Raw genomic sequence first — 21377 nt, 5'->3', positions numbered from 1 at the left:
ATAAGTTTGTTCGTGGTTCATTCAGTCTTCTCCAAAGTCATTACTAAACTACCACAAGATACATGCATTTTATTACCTTAGATCAAGCTCATATTTTTTCCACAAAATGACTGTCAATCACATAACACCCATGCTATCTTTCACCAGTGCTGACTTTGATCCCTATCTTTGACCAACTAACCTGACTTAACTTGACTTAAATCCTTGTACTCCAAGTGGAACATAGGTTGTCTACAAGTATCCTCCACTTCCCTCTGTTTTGGGATGAAATGGCAAGCTAACTTCAGGAGGACACCAGTTGTTGTCCTTCGATCTCAGGAGATCTTCTCCATGTTGTCTGAGGTTCTCTTCTCTCGCATTTTCCTTACGGGGTCCATGTAAGAGCTTGGTGAATTATGCTGGAGAATGGCTTTCTCAGAGTGTGGCTTAGCCATCCCCACTTTCTTCCCTTGATTTGAACATCAAGTGGTTCTTGTCCTGCTTGGTTGCAAAGTTCCTCATATGTGACAAAGTCTTGTCTTTTGATGCAAAGGATATGCCTCGGGCATCTGCTTATGAATGTCTGGAGCTTGTGATTTGAAGACTTACTAATACACCAGGGCTACGTCTACACGTGCACCCAACTTCGAAATAGCTTATTTCGATGTTGCGACATCGAAATAGGCTATTTCGATGAATAACGTCTACACGTCCTCCAGGGCTGGCAACGTCGATGTTCAACTTCGACGTTGCTCAGCCCAACATCGAAATAGGCACAACGAGGGAACGTCTACACGGCAAAGTAGCACACATCGAAATAAGGGAGCCAGGCACAGCTGCAGACAGGGTCACGGGGCGGACTCAACAGCAAGCCGCTCCCTTAAAGGGCCCCTCCCAGACACACTTTCATTAAACAGTGCAAGATACACAGAGCCAACAACTAGTTGCAGACCCTGTATATGCAGCACGGACCCCCAGCTGCAGCAGCAGCAGCCAGAAGCCCTGGGCTAAGGGCTGCTGCCCACGGTGACCACAGAGCCCCGCAAGGGCTGGAGAGAGAGTATCTCTCAACCCCCCAGCTGATGGCCGCCATGGAGGACCCCGCTATTTCGATGTTGCGGGACGCGGATCGTCTACACGTCCCTACTTCGATGTTGAACGTCGAAGTAGGGCGCTATTCCCATCCGCTCATGGGGTTAGCGACTTCGACGTCTCGCCGCCTAACGTCGATTTCAACTTCGAAATAGCGCCCAACACGTGTAGACGTGACGGGCGCTATTTCGAAGTTACTGCCGCTACTTCGAAGTAGCGTGCACGTGTAGACGCAGCCCAAGATACACAGAGCCAACAACTAGTTGCAGACCCTGTATATGCAGCACGGACCCCCAGCTGCAGCAGCAGCAGCCAGAAGCCCTGGGCTAAGGGCTGCTGCCCACGGTGACCACAGAGCCCCGCAAGGGCTGGAGAGAGAGTATCTCTCAACCCCCCAGCTGATGGCCGCCATGGAGGACCCCGCTATTTCGATGTTGCGGGACGCGGATCGTCTACACATCCCTACTTCGATGTTGAACGTCGAAGTAGGGCGCTATTCCCATCCCCTCATGGGGTTAGCGACTTCGACGTCTCGCCGCCTAACGTCGATTTCAACTTCGAAATAGCGCCCAACACGTGTAGACGTGACGGGCACTATTTCGAAGTTACTGCCGCTACTTCGAAGTAGCGTGCACGTGTAGACGCAGCTCTGGTGCGCAGCTGGGTGGCTTGCATCACATAAGCCTTTTTTGACTGGTTTCTTGAAGTATTTGTTGAAGAAAACAACTTTCCCCAACACCACTTCTGTGGCTGGGTTCTCCCTTGGGCCTGCTACTGCTGGTCACTTAAAATTGCCTCCTTAGGGGAATTAACACTTTGTTACTTCTTAATATAGTGCAAGGCCAAAGCTAATGGCACTGGCCCTGAGCAGACATGTCCCTCAGAGGTGAATGTCCTAAAGAGGGGTTGTTATATACTTGTAAAATGGATATGTTAAATAGATGTAAGAGGTAGTGAGGAATGTGCCTTGCAACTGAATCCTTCTTATGTACAATACATGCAGGCAAGCGACTGAATGTTGAGCAAATGTGTAAGCGTTTATCTACAAAGTCAAGAAGTCTTAACACTAAGGCCGTTTCTACACATGCCACTTTCTCTGAGTGGGCTTCTCTGAAAGTGGGCTTTCTCTGAAAGTGGCATGCTAATAAATGGCCCAAAATATACTAAAGAGGTGCAGATGTAAATTCCTGGTGCCTCATTGGCATAAGGTCACATGATTTGGAGTCTGGAAGACGCTCTTCCGGACTCCAAAATGGCATGTAGAAGCGTGGCCCTTAGGGCGTCTTCCAAAAGGAGGGGAAATTTTTTAGGAAGAAGGGGCCTCCGGAAGAAGGACTTCCTTCCGGAAGACCCCCAGGGACTATACTTCTACATGCCATTTTGGAGTCTGTAAGAGCGTTTGCCGGACTCCAAATCATGTGACCTGATGCTAATGAGGCGCTGGGAATTACATTCACGTCTCATTATCGTATTTCAGACTGTTTGTTAGCTTGCCACTTTCATGGCATGTGTAGAAATGGCCTAGGAGAGTGAAATAGAATAAAGGGAGATTAATACGACTGGAACTTTTCATCCTGGAAAAGAGACAACTATGCAGATTGGGGATAAGATAGAGATCTATAAAATCTTGACTGGTGTGGAGCAAGTAAATAAGGAAAAGTTATTTACTTATTCCCATTAAACAACTACTATGGATCACCAAATGAAATGAAAAAGTAGCAGGATTAAAAGAAAAAGAATGAAGTATTTCTTCACACAGCACAGGGTTAACCTGTGGAACTCCTTGCCAGAGCATTTTGTGAATACCAGACATTAACAGTGTTTCAAAAAAAAAAAAGCTAGAAATGTTTACGGAAGATAGGTACATCAATGGCTATTAGCCAGGATGGTCAGGAATGTTTTTTTCAGAAGCTGAGAATGGATGACAGATGACCACCTGTTCTGTTCATTCCCTCTGGGGCACCTGGCATTGGTCACTATCGGAAGACTGGATATTGGGTATTGGTCTGACCCAGAATGGCCTTACCGTCTGAATGCCTGGCCTTAAATGTAAATACAGGTTGAGCGTCTCTATCTGGAACTCTTTCATCTGGCAACATCCATAATCCAGCATAATATTACTTCACCAGATCCCCACTTACCATAGATTTGGCCAAGTTTCCTGTGGTCCAATAAAGTTTGTTTACAGCAACCACTCCTGGCTCTCTATGTTCTGTGCAGTTATTTAGATGTAATTACCCCAAATGTCTTCTAAGAGCCCAGTAAGCAGTGGAAGTGCTGGTAATGTGCTAGACATATTGACCTCCCATGGTTCAGCCAGTTCTCTTGTTAAGTACTGGTCAGGTCCTGAGGATGTCAGATGAGTTTCAACCTGTAGTACCTAACTCCCTCAAGTGTCTATATGTGTTTTAATGGTAGAATGGACCACCCACTCTTACTCCCTGCATAAATCAGGTCCCTTTTTCCTTGAGTACTGAAGAAGAATGTCAAGATTTACCCCATAGCAAATGATGGGTTTCCAGAGGAAGACTGAACGTAAGGGACAGAGTGGGATTGCTTGCCCTGGATTGTTGTCTTGACATCATGTGATTCATAATTCAATATTTATTATGTGAAAGCTGTGATTGTTTAAAAAAATCCCAGGTAAATGAGGGTGGATATAAACCAGTTCTCTTACGTATTGTGAAGAGAAACCCCTAGGTCACGAACCCAGCTTTTGTTGCTCTTGGTTCAACAGAAGGCATAAGTGATGTGCCCTTCACAAAGGGAAGTAAGTTGTATCATAATGAGCATATAAAGGAGGTCGATTTGTTTCCTTTAGAGCTGTGTATGTGAAACACATGGAAAAAATGCTTTACAGCGACTAAAGTCTAGATTTATAGAGGCAATCCTGTACCTAAATCCCATGGAAATCAATAAGAGTTAGGTGTCTAAACAGGATTAACGGGTTTTGTGAATCCTGTAGAGCCAATGTCCCCCTTAATATTTTCCACCCATGTGTGGAATAGTTTTATGTGGACAGAGGCATGTGCAAATGGGCACCACCAGGAAAAGCAAAAACCCTAGTTGTAGATGCTATGCTAATCTGCTGGACAGCATTTGAGTCTCCCCTGAGTGGCCACAGAAGCCCACAGCATACAGAGAACACTGCCCAGGAACCTTACCTGTCAATCTGAAAGCCTAAATAGCTATGAAAACTAAGCTAGAACTAGATTTTCTAAGGTCATTAGGCTGTGGTGTGTATTTCTAGGGACCATCTAGACACCAAAGCACCAACGAAATCAATTGTTTTGGAAAATCATTATGAATGTAGCAAAACCACTTTTCTGGCCTTTCTCTTCCTGTACCAGCTGGTCTTACCATGGAAGCCTTTCCCTACCCATGAACATGACTCTACATGTCTATCAACTCATAGAACCTCTACCTCCTCTCAACATGTTTGTTGTATAGACAAGTGTTTCCTGAACAGGAGCATATGTACCACCGGTGGCACATGAAAGGATTTCAAGGGACATACAGCAGAAAATAAATTATGAAAAACCAAGAGATAAGTGCTGGGATGGAACTGGGAGGGGGGTACGTAGACAAGGCTGACATCCCAAAAGTGGTACACAGTACTTTAAGTTGTGGAAACTTTAGTATAGATGACTGCTTTGATAGGCCATCAAGCAGCGTGGATAGTGGTCGTGCCCTTCTGTCTAGGGTAGTCACCCATATGTAGCACAAGTTTGAAACCCACATATACATATTCATAACTCACAACAAAGATGCTGCATATACAGAAAAGCGATTATCCCATTTAGCAAATTACAACTTTTCCAATGATGCCTTACATGGCATGCCTGCCAAAAGATTCATTGCAATTGTGTAATGTTAGCATCAGGAATATTATAAAGATCTTCCATATTCCATACAGCACCACAGCTGCCATAAGTTTGTTCGTGGTTCATTCAGTCTTCTCCAAAGTCATTACTAAACTACCACAAGATACATGCATTTTATTACCTTAGATCAAGCTCATATTTTTTCCACAAAATGACTGTCAATCACATAACACCCATGCTATCTTTCACCAGTGCTGACTTTGATCCCTATCTTTGACCAACTAACCTGACTTAACTTGACTTAAATCCTTGTACTCCAAGTGGAACATAGGTTGTCTACAAGTATCCTCCACTTCCCTCTGTTTTGGGATGAAATGGCAAGCTAACTTCAGGAGGACACCAGTTGTTGTCCTTCGATCTCAGGAGATCTTCTCCATGTTGTCTGAGGTTCTCCTCTCTCGCATTTTCCTTACGGGGTCCATGTAAGAGCTTGGTGAATTATGCTGGAGAATGGCTTTCTCAGAGTGTGGCTTAGCCATCCCCACTTTCTTCCCTTGATTTGAACATCAAGTGGTTCTTGTCCTGCTTGGTTGCAAAGTTCCTCATATGTGACAAAGTCTTGTCTTTTGATGCAAAGGATATGCCTCGGGCATCTGCTTATGAATGTCTGGAGCTTGTGATTTGAAGACTTACTAATACACCAGGTCTCTCACGCATACAAGAGCACACTCAACATCGGTGCTGAAGATCCACAGTTTCGCCTCTGCAGACATTATTTGTGAAATCCATATGGAATGAAGAGTGCTGAAGGCAGCTGTTGCTTTCCCTATCCGGGCACTGACATCGTGTCTGTTCCTCTGTCTCTGCCATCATACTCCTTACTTTAATCCCTTAAATACAATGGTTAACATTTAGAGCTAACCTGATTTTATTACGTAAGTTTTGCTTTTACTACTCACTGTAAAAGCTCCAAGACATCCATTCTTATTTCAATTAGCATATTTAGCAGATAGACTATGTTCTACCCAAAATGATAAAGTCTGCAAGGTCAGGTCAAGGGTCAACAGTCTGCATCTTGATCTCGTCTGTGAAGAAAAAAAAATATAGCGGGTAATTACAGAAAATGAAGAAAGATAGAGAATAAAGTCATGATCACCCAGACAATGAAAGTGGTCAAGGATTTCAAACCAGATGTATACGTTTGGCTCTAATTTTAAGGCAGAAGACACTGATCACCTTTTAAATTCTTCTGCCTGAGCATTTTTGGCTTAAGTTTCTACTAAATCCATGAACTTCTATAAAATTTTCCTTCTTTTGACTAATTTGCTAATCTATCCATTTTTCAATGACTTCACATTCTATTAAGTGCCTTTGCCAAAGCTTCCTTCACATCTTTGTTCCTTAAAGTGTAAATAAAGGGGTTTAAGAGTGGAATTGCAACAGTGCTAAAGACATTGATTGTTTTATTCAAATCCATTGAGTTCTGTGCTGAAGGCTTAACAAACAGAAAAATGAGGCAGCCATACCAGATAGTCACAACAAAGAGGTGGGCCGAGCAAGTGGAAAAGGCTTTTTGCCGACCTTGTGCTGATGGGATTCTCAAGACGGTGGAGATGATAAAAATGTAGGAGACCAGTGTTATTGCACAAGTGACCAAGACAACTATGATCGAGAGCATGAACACCACAAGCTCAACAAGGTCTGTGTCTGTGCAGGACAGCGCTATCCAAGAATCTATGTCGCAAAGGAAATGATTGATGACGTTAGGGCCACAGAAAGACAGCCTGGAGATTAGAGCAGCCAACACAGAGATAGCCAGGAACCCACACAACCAAGAGACAAGGACCAGCTGAGCAGTGATGGTGCTGTTCATGAGGGTGCTGTAGCGCAATGGGTGACATATGGCCAGATAGCGGTCATAGGCCATGGCAGCCAGGAGGAAACATTCTGTTGAACCCATGGCGAGTGAAAAAGTCAGTTGCATCTTGCAAGCAGTGAAGGAGATGGTCTGGCTTGTTCCTAGCATGACACCAATAGCCTTGGGAACACATGTGGTGGTGTACCATATCTCCAGGAATGACAGATTACAGAGGAAGAAGTACATTGGGGTGTGTAGCCGAGGGTAGATCCCCACTAAGGCAATGATGGATACATTTCCCACAATCGTTAAGATGTAAATCACAGAAAAGAGCTCAGCAAGGGCCATCCGGAAATGCCAAGTGCCAGGAAAGCCCAGCAAGATGAACTCCTGCACGTTGGTTTGGTTTTCTGTTTCTCCACTTGTCATGAGGTCTTTCTGCCAAGACATAAGAGAACATTTGAGGAAATCATGAAAAATGTTGATCTCACCGTTTAAGGCTACCCTAACTTCTGTGTTCATGAATAGCAGTATAATATTTTAACCTGTTGCAATGCCCATCAAAGGCCTTTTAAACTGTTTGAAAGATTTCCACCAACATGTTCCCCACCCCATCAGTGGAACCTGCCTTTGTGATGAAACTGAAATGTGTCCAAATGAAGGAAGGAAGGAAGGAAGGGCTGTATTAGACTACAGGGCTGTGTCTACATGGTCACAAATCTTCGAATTATCCATATTTCGAAGATTACTAATGAGGCTCTGAATTGAATATTTGGCACCTCATTAAGATTAGGATGCTTCCGGCTGTGGCACTTTGAAAGTGCCGCTTTCAAAAGCGTGTGGCTTGGCGCGGCTTCAAGGGGGTCCTTTTCGAAAGGACCCCACACATTTCAAAATCCCCTTATCCCGCTCACTGATTGGAATAAGGGGATTTCAAAATGTGCGGGGTCCTTTCGAAAGGGAGCCCCTTGTAGCCGGGCCAAGCTGTGCGCTTTCAAAGCCCCATGGCCGGAAGCATCCTAATGTTAATGAGGCGCTGAATACTCAGTTCAGTGCCTCATTAGCAATCTTTGAAATATGGCTATTTTGAAGATTTGTCCCCATGTAGACACAGCCTATTAGTTATACAGTTTATAAAATTAATATGTAATTTTGTGAGAAAGAAAGAAAGAAAGAAAGAAAAAAGAATTGGGATTTTCATGAAAACAATAACAAGAAGTAGTTTCTGGAGTATAAAGGACAGATGTTTTGGCTGAAACCTGACAACCTTTGGTAACCTGAAAATTCATTGGGTTTCTAGGTTTTCTGGGGAAGAAAAAAACTGAAAAAGTGAAAAGTAAAAAATTAGGAAAATGGAAATATTTTCATTTTTGTCAACACTTTTGATGTCAAGAAATAATCTCTCCAGTGTCTTATTAGTTTGTACAGTTTACAGACATATTATTTAATTTTGTTCGTTCTAGGTTGTATACTCTAAATCAGTGGTTCTTAACCTTTACTGCAGCCTGCACCCCTTTGGTTCTCAAAATATATTCTTGCACCCCTTACCAAAAATCAAAGATGGAGATGGGGGGCCTATACCCTTTTAAGTGCATATTAAATATATGTAAAATAGCTTTGTTATTACTCACCACAAATAAGAGCACAGTAGGCATACAAATAGATTCAAGTACTACCCAGAGCTTAAAAATTTGAAAATAAATTTTTGTTTGTGTATTACAGTTATTGGTATGAAATGTATAATGTTAATGAATACATAGGTTTGATAAAACACAGTAGATGTAGTTAGGTGCCTGTGCTTAATTTGTGTTTTCGGTGATTTACTTTTGAAAAAAATCTGGAATGTCTCACACCCCCAGAAAGGGGATCACACACCCGCGGGGGCGGTGCGTGCACCCCAGGTTAGGAATCGCTGCTAGAGATATACTCATTTTTTCACTGCAGGTGTGTTGACCGCTCCAGGAAGCAAGGTTTTTGAACAGCAATTTTCAGGTGGCTCTCTTTAGAAAGAAAGGCAAATTTATTTCTCAGTCTAGTTACCTTGAAGTCTGGGTTAGTGTGACGCTGTATCTAACTTACCATGTCTTCAGATACAGCACAGCGATTATTCATACAAACTCCTTTCATTCACCATCTTTTTCTTTTGGAGTGCCACACAATAGCATCATTGCTGAGAAATAGCGCATCAGAAGGTGGGCTATCTTCCATTCACACTTGGGTCACCTCTATATCACAACCATTTTACACCATAGTATCCATGTAAAGGTGACTTAAACTGTCTGTGATAACTGGGGTTCACTCCAATTTGAAGTCCTCTCTACTGTCAGAGCGTGGTGAGGTGCCATTAGCAGAAATGAGAACCTGCCTCTTCAAAACCAAAAGACTCACGCAGAGCCAGGCATTGGCCATCAACATCCAATATGCTCTCCCTTCGAACTTATTAATGACCTGCAGCTGATTTGGCTGCATGAGGTTGCTTGTGTAGTGCTGTCCAACTCTGCCCAGCAGCCAGGGATATTGGATATCAACAGAATTTCACAAACTCCCCTAAGGCACATCACAGACGCTGCGGAGCCAGGCAGGTATCCTGGGGAATGGCCGGCACCAGCTAGCTGGAAATCAGCATTCTAGCGTTGTGTTTGCCAAACATTTGCGGCTCAGAGGGAGGTAGGCAGGGTTTTCAGAGGTTACCACAGCGGTATCAGGCCTACAGATTCCTAAGCAGGAAGTTCTGTGTGGGGTTGGTGCTTTTTTTTTTTTTTTGTAAATGAGGACAGCATTTTTTTTTAAATATAAAACATTCAAAGTAATCATGCAATGTGTGTGTGTAACCCACACACATAGGTGATGGTCACTGTCCTCTTTGGTGGCACCTAGACCACTTACACAGAGAAAGACTGAGTCTCATCTACAGATTGAGCTGAGAGCCAGATGACTTTTAGCTCACACTAGAGAAGCACCCACCCAGCACCAGAACTTCCTGCATAGGGGGTCTGTAGACCTGAGGCCACCTGGAGAAAAGCAATAAAGTTACCACTGCACTACTGGCTGAAAACCATGGGTATCTCTACCAAATCTATCAATAGAACTAAAAGAGACCTTCAGAGGTCATCAAGTCCAGCCCCCTGCCCTCATAGCAGGATCTGTCACCATCTCTGACAGTTTTTTTAAATGTATTTGCCCCAGATCCCTAAATAGCCCCATGCAGGATTGAACTCACAACTCATCCTGGCAGGATGACAGCACTTTATTTACCTGCATATCCTCAGGTACACCAACTAACCACAGACTTCCATTCCTGACCAATAGGAGCAGCAGGAAGTAGTGTTCAACCTAACTTCTGTTGAAATCAGATGCCTTTGAAACCCCTACAAAGTTCCTGGATGCCTTTAAGTATCTCTCTATACAACTTTTAAAAGAAGGACTTAGGTGCAAACTCCCTTTGGCATATTTCAAAACTTTAACCCCAGTTCCTACTGAGATGCAGAAGAGAAGTAGGCCTCATGTGTAACAAGTGCAGCATATTTAGGGGGCTGGAGCATATGACTTATGGAGAAAGGTTGAGGGAATTGGGACTGTTTAGTCTGAAGAAGAGAAGACTGAAGGGGGGACTTGATCACAGCCTTCAACTTACTGAAGGGAGGTTGCAAAGAGGCTGGAGAGAGGCTGTTCACAGTGGTCACGGATGGCAGAACACGGAACAATGGTCCCAAGTTGTGGTTGGGAAGGTCCAGGTTGAACATTAGGAAAAACTTTTTCACTAGGAGGGTGGTGAAGCATTGGAATGGTCTACCCAGGGAAGTAGTGGAGTCTCCATCCTTGGAGGTGTTTAAGTCTCGCCTCGCCAAAGCCCTGGCTGGGCTGATCTGATGGGTTTGGTCCTGCTTAGAGCAGGGGGCTGGACTCAACGGCTTTTTTAGGTCTCTTCCAGCTCTATTGTTCTATGATTCTATGATATTTATGTTTCACACATACCTCCCTCCCTTTAACCATGGAAAATATCACTGACAAAACTTCTGCCAACACATTGCAGTCACATAGGAAAGTAAGTAACTCTGTTCACCTGCTCTGTTGACAGAGAGTAGCCAGACTGCCCAGCCACTCTCTGAACAGAATGGACAGCCAGAAGGCTGCCCAGTGACCCAGAAGTCCTGTCTGTCGACAGAGGGATGGCCAGAGCATTGAAGTGGGTTTTTTGATGACAAATTCAGTCAAGAAAGGTGTTCTGCCTTAAGCTGGGTCTACACTACAGAATTCTGTCGACAGAAGAGGCCTTCTGTTGACAAAACTAGGGGGCACCCACACTACAAATGCATACTGTCAAGAATCTGTCCACAGAACCCAGCAGTTTTCCTGACAGAGTTTTATCTTGACTGCACAAGGCATAGCATGATGATAAAACAGTACAGACACTCCGGGGACTCTCTGTCGACAGAGAGGGCTTCCAGTTCACTAGACTGCCCTGTTTGCAGGCTTCTGGTTGGCTGTTCTGTCGTCAAAGGGCTGGGTAGTCTGGCCTCTCTCTATTGACAGAGAGCCTTAACAAGGGGAGCGGATGTGTTCTTTAGACAAAGGTTCTGTCGGGAAATATTTGTCGACAGTGACTACTGTTGACGGAACTCTGTAGTGTAGACTCAGCTCTAGTGGGAGAGGCAGAAAGCTGTCGACAAAAGAGCTGGGTTCATCAGGTCGACAGAACGTAGTTTTTAGTTTGGACGCTCTGTGATTTCTGTCAACAAAACCGAGGTTTTCTCAGCAAAACTCTCTAGCTTACACATAGCTTTGGTGTTTAGCCATGACACTCTTAGCAGTGATTTGAAATAGCTTATGCAGCTGTGTGGCCTGTTGGAAATGAACATTGTAATGTTGGGTTGGGCAGCAATTCTTGAATTTCTACTTTATTTAGTGTTACAGGGGGAGTTCTGTGTTTCAGTACAGGTATTTATTAACAGCATTTTAAAAGTCAAAGTCACCGTCTCTCACTCTCGCCGAATAAAAAAATAACAGGCTGGTGCGGCAGGGGATCTCTGAGTCTGGCCAAGGTCCCATGGCTCTCCCTTCAGCTGGAGGAGTTAGGCTGCACCTGTCTCTGCCAATCTGGGCCAACTGGTCATTCTTTCCCACCTTTTCCACAGCCAGAGATTCAGTCTAGATGGGGGTGGAGAGCCTGGGAGCTCTCCTGTTGAGCTACTCCTTCTCTCCCTTGCTATCTTTTATCACAGCTGTTTCCTCTCCCCTCCTCTTACCCCAACCACCCCTGGTCCCTTACCTCGTCCACCTCTTCTGTTCCTTTCCCCTGCCTGGGACGCTTCTTCAATCCTGGCGGTACTCTGGCCGTGAGGCTAGCTGAGCCATGTCATTTAACTACCAATCTCTATTGGTTCTCTCCGGGAGTTTATCTGGGTGTTCTTCTTCTTCCCCTAGCCTGGGCTATGTCCTTCCACCCTTCCAGCTGGGGTCTGCTGGCCAGTCCTGTTACAATGGATATTGGGAAAATGATACATGAAAACTTTTGACACAGTTTTCATTAATAATTTTGTTTGAAAAATGCCACTGGCGTGTATATTTAGATTAGATAGATAGATAGATAGATAGATAGATAGATAGATGGATAGATATGGGGTGTACGTGGACAGATAGATAGATAGATAGATATGGCGCATGGGGATAGATAGATAGGTAGATAGATACGGTATATGGAGATAGATAGATAGATAGATCACATGGGGTAAACCTTTTACACACTTTTTCCATTCTTCCAACAGAGATCAAAGACAATTAAATCAAGCCTCAGCCCCCTATTCATATTAGATATTCTGGGATACTAACTTTAGTCTGATGATTGTTCAGATGTGGTTTTCCAGGTGACCATTATTATATTTTCAAATGTGATATAATCATCTTTACCAGTTCCATTCTCCATAGATTTGAAGCTGAATGCAGTTAGCTTATAATGCAAAAAGCTAATAAAATGCTTTTAGAAAATCATACTAGGGGCTTTCTTTAAAACGTCATCTTGTGTCACTTTAGTAGACATCAGAGCTATGCCTTCACTAGACAGTTTTTCTCACAAAACCCTAGGGCATCCACTCTGAAAATGTGTTGCGTCTACATACTGTTGACAGAACTCAAGACTTTTCTTGACAGCCTCTCCTCCATGAGGCAGAACTCTTTTCTTGACAGAATCTGTCAATAACAAGCCATGTAGATGCTCTGGGGATTCCTCTGTCGACAGATAGGGCTTACAGGTCACCAGGCATCCCTGTCTGCTGTTCTTCCAGTTGCTGTGCTTCCTTTTTGAAAGGACCCTGCACCTTTGGAAATCCCCTTATCCCACTCACTGTGCTTCTGGTTGGCTGTTCTGTTTTTGTGCTTTCATTCCTGATGTTTCAGACAAAATATCACTATTCATCATTTTTGCTAAACTATTTTATCATGTGCTAGGTTGAGTTGTCCTTGTGATGTCCTAGCAGAATGTATTTGCATGTTCTGTATTGTTTTAGCATGCTAGCGGTACCGGTGCTGAGTTCACGTCCCTGATATGGACACTGACTTGCAGTCAAACATCTGCTTTCATGAGGTCTGCCTGTTAAACTCTTGCTTACTTTGGTTAAGGCTCTTCCTTAGGTGTAGTCCCCTATGTAATTATCAATAGTTGTACCCATACACACACGGGCTAATGCCTACAAAGTACCTTGGTCTCATCAGCATAATCAATTTGCATTTCTCCCACTTCAGTTCATATGTAAATCAATGTCAGTTTGTTCTGATAAATGAGGAAACCTGAAAAACACATAAATGATCACCAGCACTAAGAATGGCCTTCAGTAACGTTTAATTTCCATCCCTTTGACTGCATTTCTACTCAATGCAGACCTTTTGAAAACCACTTCACATCCTACATATTGTCTTTTGCAAGGCTCGCTTCACCTCTTGGTTTCTCAGAGTGTAAATGAAAGGGTTCAGTAGCGGAGTTACAATAGTGTTAAAGACATTGATGATTTTGTTCAAGTCCAATGAGTTCTGTGCAGAAGGCTTGACATACAGAAAAATGGTGGAGCCATACCAGATCATCACAACTGTGAGATGCGCTGAGCAAGTGGAGAAGGCCTTTTGCCGGCCTTGGGCGGATGGGATTCTCAAGATTGTGGAGATTATGTAAATATAGGAAACAAGGGTTATCATGCATGATCCTAGGAGGACATTAATGGAGATCATAAAAATCGCCAGCTCAACGTGGCTCGTGTCAGTGCAGGAGAGTGCTATCCAGGAATCTATGTCACAAAAAAAGTGATTGATGATGTTAGGGCCACAAAAGGACAACCTGGAGATGAGAAAAGCCAACACAGAGATCACCAGGAATCCACACAACCAACATCCAAGGGCCAGCTGAGCACAGAAGATTCCATTCATGAGGGAGCTGTAGTGCAGCGGATGACAGATGGCCAAATAACGGTCATAGGCCATGACGGCCAAAATGAAACATTCTGTTGAGCCCAGGGAGAATATGAAATACATCTGCAAGATGCAGCTGGTGAAGGAAATGGTTTGGCTTGTGCCCAGCAAGATGCCAATGGTCTTAGGGACAAAGGCAGTAGTGTACCACATCTCCAGGAAGGAGAGATTGCAAAGGAGGAAATACATGGGTGTGTGGAGCTGTGGACTGGTCCACACTAATGCTATAACCGATGCGTTCCCTACAATCGTAAGGAAATACATCATTGAAAACACCACTGTCAGGGAAATCCGGAAATACCAAGAGCCAGGAAAGCCCAAGAGTATGAACCTCTCCACATTGGTTTGGTTTTCTGTCTCTGCCCCACTCCCGAGGTCCATCTGTGGAGACACAGTATCAAAGAATCACAGGGTTTGAAGAGATCTGAGGAGGTCATGAAGGCAAGCCCACTGCTGAAAGCAGGGGCAATGTCAACTAAATCATCCCTGACTTGCCATTGTCAAACTGGGACATAAAACTCTCTGAGGATGGAAATTCCACCACCTCCCTAGGTAACACATTCCAGTGCTTCACCACCCTCCTAGTGAAATACTTTTTCCTAACATCCACCTTAGACCTCTCCCACTGTAACTCTGGACTATTATTTCTCTTTCCATCTCCTTTGGAATCCTTATTCAGGTAGTTGAAGGCTGCTATCTAATTTCCCCTCCCTCTTCTCTTCTGTAGACTAAATAAGCCCAGATCCCAGAGCCTCTCTTAATATGTCATGTGCTCCAACCCCCTAATCGTTTTGTTGATCTCTGCTGGATTCCCTCCAATGAATCCACATTCTTTCTGTAATGGGGGACCCAGAATTGGATACAACGAGTAAAGGGGAATATTTTCCCAAAGTCTATCACTACACATGTAGCTTCTGTCATCAGAGGTCACTGTTGACAGAGAAACCTTGGCAGAACCTCTGTCGACAGATCACGTGTACACACAAAAGCAGCTTACAGTGCAAGCCACTCTGTTGACAGAGAGCACCCAGATTTCCCTGGCCTCTGTTGACAGAAGAGCTGACCAGAAGCTCTGCTAACAGGGCTTTCCAGGGAAACAGAAGACCTCTCCATTGACAGGAGTGTCTTCACAGGCACCCTGTCAACAAAACACTCTCAACAGAGGCATTATACCTGAATGGTGAGAATGTTCACTGCCAGCTGAACAGCTGAGTTTTGTCAACCAACTCTTGACAGAGCACTTTAACCGTGTAGATGCTTGGCGAGTTTTGTCAACAAAAGCCCAGTTTTGTCGACAGAGGCCACCTGGGTAGATATAGCCAAGGTCTGCTGGCATTGCTCCTAAATGAGAGTTTATAAGGCATTAAAACAGCTGAAGAAGTGGGTCTGACAAACAAAAGCTCATGACCTAATACATGTGTCAGCCTCTAAAGCGCTGCAGGGCTGGTTGTTATTTGTGACACTACTGATTAACACGGCCATCCCTCTGAAGCTTTTGAAGGTTTTTAAATGTGTCAAACATACTTTCTGCTGTGCACAAGTCCAGTGCCTGATACCTTACCTTAAACGATCTGCAGATCCACAGCCCTGAACTTCTGCCCACATCTCCTAAAAACTACCAAGACATCTATTTTTGCTCTGTGACTGCCCAATGTGACCCTTCATCTGATGCACCTGGCTGTTGATTGAACTTTCTTCACTGCTGAAATAGACAGGATTGGATTCCTGACTGAAAGTGTAAGGGATGTGGGCACCGTAGGGTTCCTAGGAAAATCCCAGCTATAATATATGGAATTGTGAATACACCTAAGAGGAGGAAAAGGAAGCGACTTTCACTCTACACCATTCTGTCTTTGTGCACCTTTTGGGCTTTGTAAAGAAGAGTAGATACCTGTGAAGTCCATGGGGGGTCAGTGGAGTGTCTGATTCAAATGCATCTTTCCCCTGCTGCTAGTTTAGCCTTTCAATCACACTCCACCCACCCACGAGTAAGCCTCTAGTTTTGGCTCATTGTCTTTACACCTCACCTTGAAGATAACCTTCTTTGCTTCTCAGGAAAATGACATGGATTCTAGCTGACCTAGGACTGAAATTCCCTGTTGAAACTCAATAGGGCTGTAGCTTCCAATCCATTTATGTTCCCTGGTTTCCAAGTGTTTCGAATCATAGAATCATAGAATCCTTGGGCTGAAAGAGACCTCAGGAGGTGATCTGGTCCAGCCCCCTGGCTAAAGCTGGATCAACCCTAACTAAATCATCACGGCCAGGACTATGTCAAGCCGAGACTTAAAACCTCTAGGGATGGAGATTCCACCACCTGTCTAGGTAATGAATTCAAGTGCTTCACCGCCCTCCCGGGAAAATAGATTTTCCTAATGTCCAACTTAGACCTCACCCACTGCAACTTAAAACCATTGCTCCTTGTTCTGCCACCCGTCACTATTGAGAACAGCCTCTCTCCATCCTCTTTATAATCCCGCCTCTGGAAGTGGAAGGCTGCTATCAAATCACCCTCCCCCTTACTCTTCTATTCTACAAACTAAATACACCCAAGTCTGTCAGCCTTTTTTGAGCTACTGAATCCTAGAGCTGGGAAAAAAATACATAACACTTATTTTTTAGCTGTTTAAAAATACCATTTTGTTGAAAGGCAAATATTCATGGAAACATGTCAGTTCCAACAAAAATGCCACCTGGGTGTGTTCTTAAGTACAGTATGGACTTCCTGGTCACAGTAAGAACCAGTGAAGACTGGCACTATCTCCAGGCAGTGTGGGCATTTGCCTACATCTGAGTTCTTCCTGTGATGCATCCATACCTCGGAATTGATCCTCCTTGTCGCTGGTGGCTCATTTAGCCACCTGGTTGCCATAAGGTAGTCTGTTTTAGATCTGTTTTTCACAGCCAACGTTCTTTGACAAGACAGGTCAGCAGGAGGAAACGACACACCAGCAAAATTTTTACCAGAAGCTCAGTAAGTTGCTCCCCAGTTTTCTTTTAACATACCATCTCCAGTCTTCCACACATCTCCTGAGGAATCGGTGTTAGGTCCAACCCTGGGAGACTGGCTAGACCAGAACAATAATCTAACTCAGTGGTTCCCAACTCATCATGTGTGAATGAGACAAACAATTCCACGCACATCCTGGTGTGAACAGGCTCCTGCCAGGTCAGCATTTCCCTTCACAGCAGCACTGCAAAGAGCCACCAGAGGGGGAAATTGACCAACCCTGCACCAGTTGGGATTCAGGCAGCCTTTCCCCCTGGACCCCAGCTGGTGTGGGGTCATCAGTTCCCCCATCCATGCAGTGGCTCTGCCAAGGACCACAGCAAGGGGAAATTGAAATTTCATGGCACACTTGGACAGTTCTCACCAGGATTGCAAACCGTTGGTCTAACTAAAAATCCCATTCCAAATGCAGGGCAATTAAATGCTTAGAAAAAGAACCGGTAACCCATTCTTCTATTATTCTGACAATGTGCACAAAGGATGTCCATCTCAGAACTGAGTAGTAGTAGGCATCCTTCAGTCTACGTAGACTATGGATTACGCCCTTTATAGTGTCAATTTAGGACTTTATTTACAGCGTCTACTGTGACTATGAAGACCGCTTCTCAATATGGAGATAGAAGAAAGAATAAATGTACCAGAAGTTTGCTGTAGCCTGGTATATTTAACAGCTTTTTATATCTCAAAAACACCATGAAAAGTATGGCTATAAGTCACACTACTTGTCTTCATACTACTGGCCTGCTTCCAGTCCCTTTAAAGTGATTATTTGACTCGATCAGCATGATTGTTCCTATTTTACAGGTGGGGAAGTGAAAGCAGGCTGTGATGTGATTTGATCAAGTCACAGAGACAGCTTAGATAGAAGACAAGAGATGAAAGATGTCTGGGATGATTTAGTTGGGGATGATCCTGCTTGGAGCAGGGCATTGGACTGGATGACCTCCTGAGGTCTCTTCCAACCCTAATTTTCTGTGATTCTGTATGAAAAGTCCACAGTTGTGCCCCATGCATTTTTAGAAATAGGTAGATATCTAGCTATTTCTGCATACATATATATTCGTCCTTAATTACATGTCCAAGGGAAATTTATTTATGAGTAAATTCCATAGGTTAGTGTATTAGAGCGACTTGGAATTTTTCCATTATCTCATTTTTTTTTCTCTGTAAGACAATTGTCTTTTGGATAAAACAGATTTTTGCGAATAATTTTGGATCTTTGATCAAAAGAATAACAAGAAGTTTCTGGTGACTCAAGAGCACAAGGTTCTGAGTGAAACCTGGGCATACGTGAAAGCTTTAAAAACCATAAAAGGATAAAAAAAACTATTTTGACCATAACATTAACCTTATACAATTTTGTGGAAAAAAAAAGATGTAAAAGAACAACTTTTCCAATTGCTTCTACCGAGTACAGAATTTAAAATAATATTTATGGTTCATCCTAAACTTTATAACATATAAGAAAAAAAGTTATAGGATGGACTCATTCCTTATTTAGGTTTGTTATCTTCCAGTGTGGCATATATTTTGAACAGCAATAGACCAGTAGATCTCATACCAAGAATGGCAAACCAGTGCTTCATATTTACATTAGTGTTACTTTTAACTATAATTCCAGGATAGATTGCTTCTGGCTAGAAACTTGAACTTACCATGTCTTCAAATGATACTTGTCAATACAAACACCTTTCATTCACCATGTTTTTCTTTCCAGATGACAGACAGTAGCCTCAGCTGCTGACTTATGCTGCTCTGTCTTGCTTTTTCCCCACCTAAATGCATAACAAATACAGGACTATTTCACACCAGTCTCATGTCCTTATGAAGCTCCTTTCACCCTACTGTTGCAAAATAAAGGGCAGTAAATAAAATTCATTCTAATTTTGAACCCCCATTCTATCGCAAGAGGGGCTTCTCGAAATCCAAAAGACTCAGAAACAATTGGTAACTTTGATGTTGATAGGAATCTCCTTCCACCATCACTTTGCCCCTACCTACCTTATTTACAGAATCATAGGGCTGGATGGGACCTCAGGAGGTCATTTAATCCAGTCCCCTTCTTCAAGCAGGATCAACCCAAACCGTCATCCCAGACAGGACCTTGTCAAGCCGGGACTTAAAAACCTTGAGGGATGGCAAATCCACCTCATCTTTAGGCAGTGCATTCCAAATCTTCACCACCCTCCTGGTGGAGTAGTTTTTCCTGATAGCCAACCTACATCTCTCCCTCTTTAACTTCAGGCAATTACTCCTTGTTTTGCCATCTGTCACCTCTGAGAACAGTTTCTCACCCTCCTCTTTAGAGCTCCCCTTCTGGAAGTTGAAGGCTGCTATCAAATCACCCCTCACTCTTCTCTTCTGTAAACTAAGCAAGCCCAAATCTCTCAGCCTACCCTCATAGGTCTTGTGCTCCAACCTCTTATTTTTGTTGCTCTTCTCTGAACCTGCTCCAGCACATCCACATCCTTTTTATACTAGGGGGGCCCAAACTGGACACAATATTCCAGATGTGGCCTCACCAGTCCCAAATAGAGGGGAACAACCACTTCTCTAGATCTGAACAACCACTTCTCTAGATCTGATTATTTATGACCTGCAGCTCACATTGGCTGTATGGGGAGGTTCTATTTATACTCCACTTTCCTCTTTGCAATGCCTTGGGGATAGCTAATCTCAGCAAAATGTCACAGACTCCCGCAGGATATGCAAAGGAGTCTGCTGAGTGCAGCTGGTCTCCTGGTGAAAACAGAGTCCTGGCAGCCTGGAGACCAATGTGTTACTCCTGTATTTGCCATATGCTTGCTATGCAGTGGAAGTTTTGGTGTGTTCTTAAGTCATTCCTCAACTTCTTTTTGCCCAGCTGGAAAATATGGTAAACCCTTGAAATGTGAGATTTTGAGTTACGCTTAACTAACATTAATTCAAGTTAAGTTCAACTCAAAATCCCACTGCTGACGGCCCTGGCTCGACCCCCTGACCCCGTGCGGCCCCAGTTCAACACACACCCCCAGCCCTGCTCACCACTGTGAGCTGAATGCCCCACTGTCCCCGTTCCAACCTCCTGCATATGGCTCCAGTCCAACCTCCCCCACCTCAGTTCAACCCCTCCACATGCAGCTCTGGTTCAACCCTCCCACCCCAGTTAAATCACCCCCCCACGTGTGACTTTGGTTCAAACCCCCAGCCCTGGTTCAAGCCCCCCATGTGTGCCTCCGGTTCAAACCTCCTGTGGCCCACCTCACCACCCCTGTGCGTGGCTCTTGCTTAACTCCCCAGCAACGGTTCAAGGACCCATGGTCTCCCTACAGCCCTAACCTACCCTGGGTTTAAATCCCCTTGTCCCTCTCCCATGGCCTTTATCCTCCCCATCTGCACACCCACCCACCCCCAAAACCCAAGACTTACCTTCCCAAAGGAGCTCTAGGTGTTCTGTGGCTTACCTGGCTGCAGAACATGCATTCCACTGGTGATAAAAGCCCCCCAACTTATACAAAATTCAGGTTATGCAAGAGTGTGTGGGAATGCAAGCATCACATAAATTGAGGGACTACTATAAAAAGAATATCCCATTCCTTCCTGTCCTACCTTTTGTGGATCTGGAGAACAACGAGTCACAACCATCACTATAACAACCTGTAATATATTTTTGCAGTTATCAGTTTCCCTCTCTTCTGTTCTCAAGATTAAACATACCCGGGATTGTTTTAACCTCTCCTCATTGTCAGGTTTTCTAAAGCATTGGTTATTTTTGTAGCTCCCCTCCGGATGCTTTCCAAATTGTCTACAGTTTTCTCAAAGTGTGGTGCTCAGAACTCAACACAGTATGCAAAACGAGGGTTTCACCAGTGCTGTGCAGAGTGGGACAAAGTGAATTTTGCAATAGGTTGACATGGTTGCCTCTTGTTTGTGGTTAAATTTTCAACTGCAGTTAATAGTCTAAATTAATGATTTAGACTTAAATTCCTAAGGCACGTATGCGCTTGAGGCTATGTTTATACTTGACATAGCAGTTGATCGCAGATGCGTAATTTTAGCTACAGCAATTTTGTAGCTAAAATCGACTTATCAGCAGTCAACAGCTGTGGCTGTCCACATGGAAGAAGGTTGATGGGAGCATTTCTCCCATCATCCTTCCTTAATCCTTGCCGCTCATGAG

At 43.9% G+C, this 21377-nt stretch overlaps 2 protein-coding genes across 2 annotated transcripts; both read right to left on the bottom strand.

The window, feature by feature from the left end:
• Nucleotides 1-6246: 6246 nt before the first annotated feature.
• Nucleotides 6247-7182, bottom strand: LOC142005008 (olfactory receptor 6F1-like). The gene has a single exon (XM_074982686.1). The coding sequence runs from the start codon at nt 7180-7182 to the stop codon at nt 6247-6249; it is 936 nt and encodes a 311-aa protein (XP_074838787.1).
• A 6462-nt stretch (nt 7183-13644) lies between these two features.
• Nucleotides 13645-14589, bottom strand: LOC142004784 (olfactory receptor 6F1-like). Its single transcript, XM_074982474.1, has one exon. The coding sequence runs from the start codon at nt 14587-14589 to the stop codon at nt 13645-13647; it is 945 nt and encodes a 314-aa protein (XP_074838575.1).
• Between the last annotated feature and the right edge of the window lie 6788 nt (nt 14590-21377).

Source organism: Carettochelys insculpta, chromosome 32, assembly GCF_033958435.1.
Source record: "Carettochelys insculpta isolate YL-2023 chromosome 32, ASM3395843v1, whole genome shotgun sequence".
Lineage (NCBI taxonomy): Eukaryota > Metazoa > Chordata > Testudines > Carettochelyidae > Carettochelys > Carettochelys insculpta.
The sequence above is the reverse complement of the archived record's forward strand: the minus strand, read 5'-3'. Positions and strand labels throughout refer to the sequence as shown.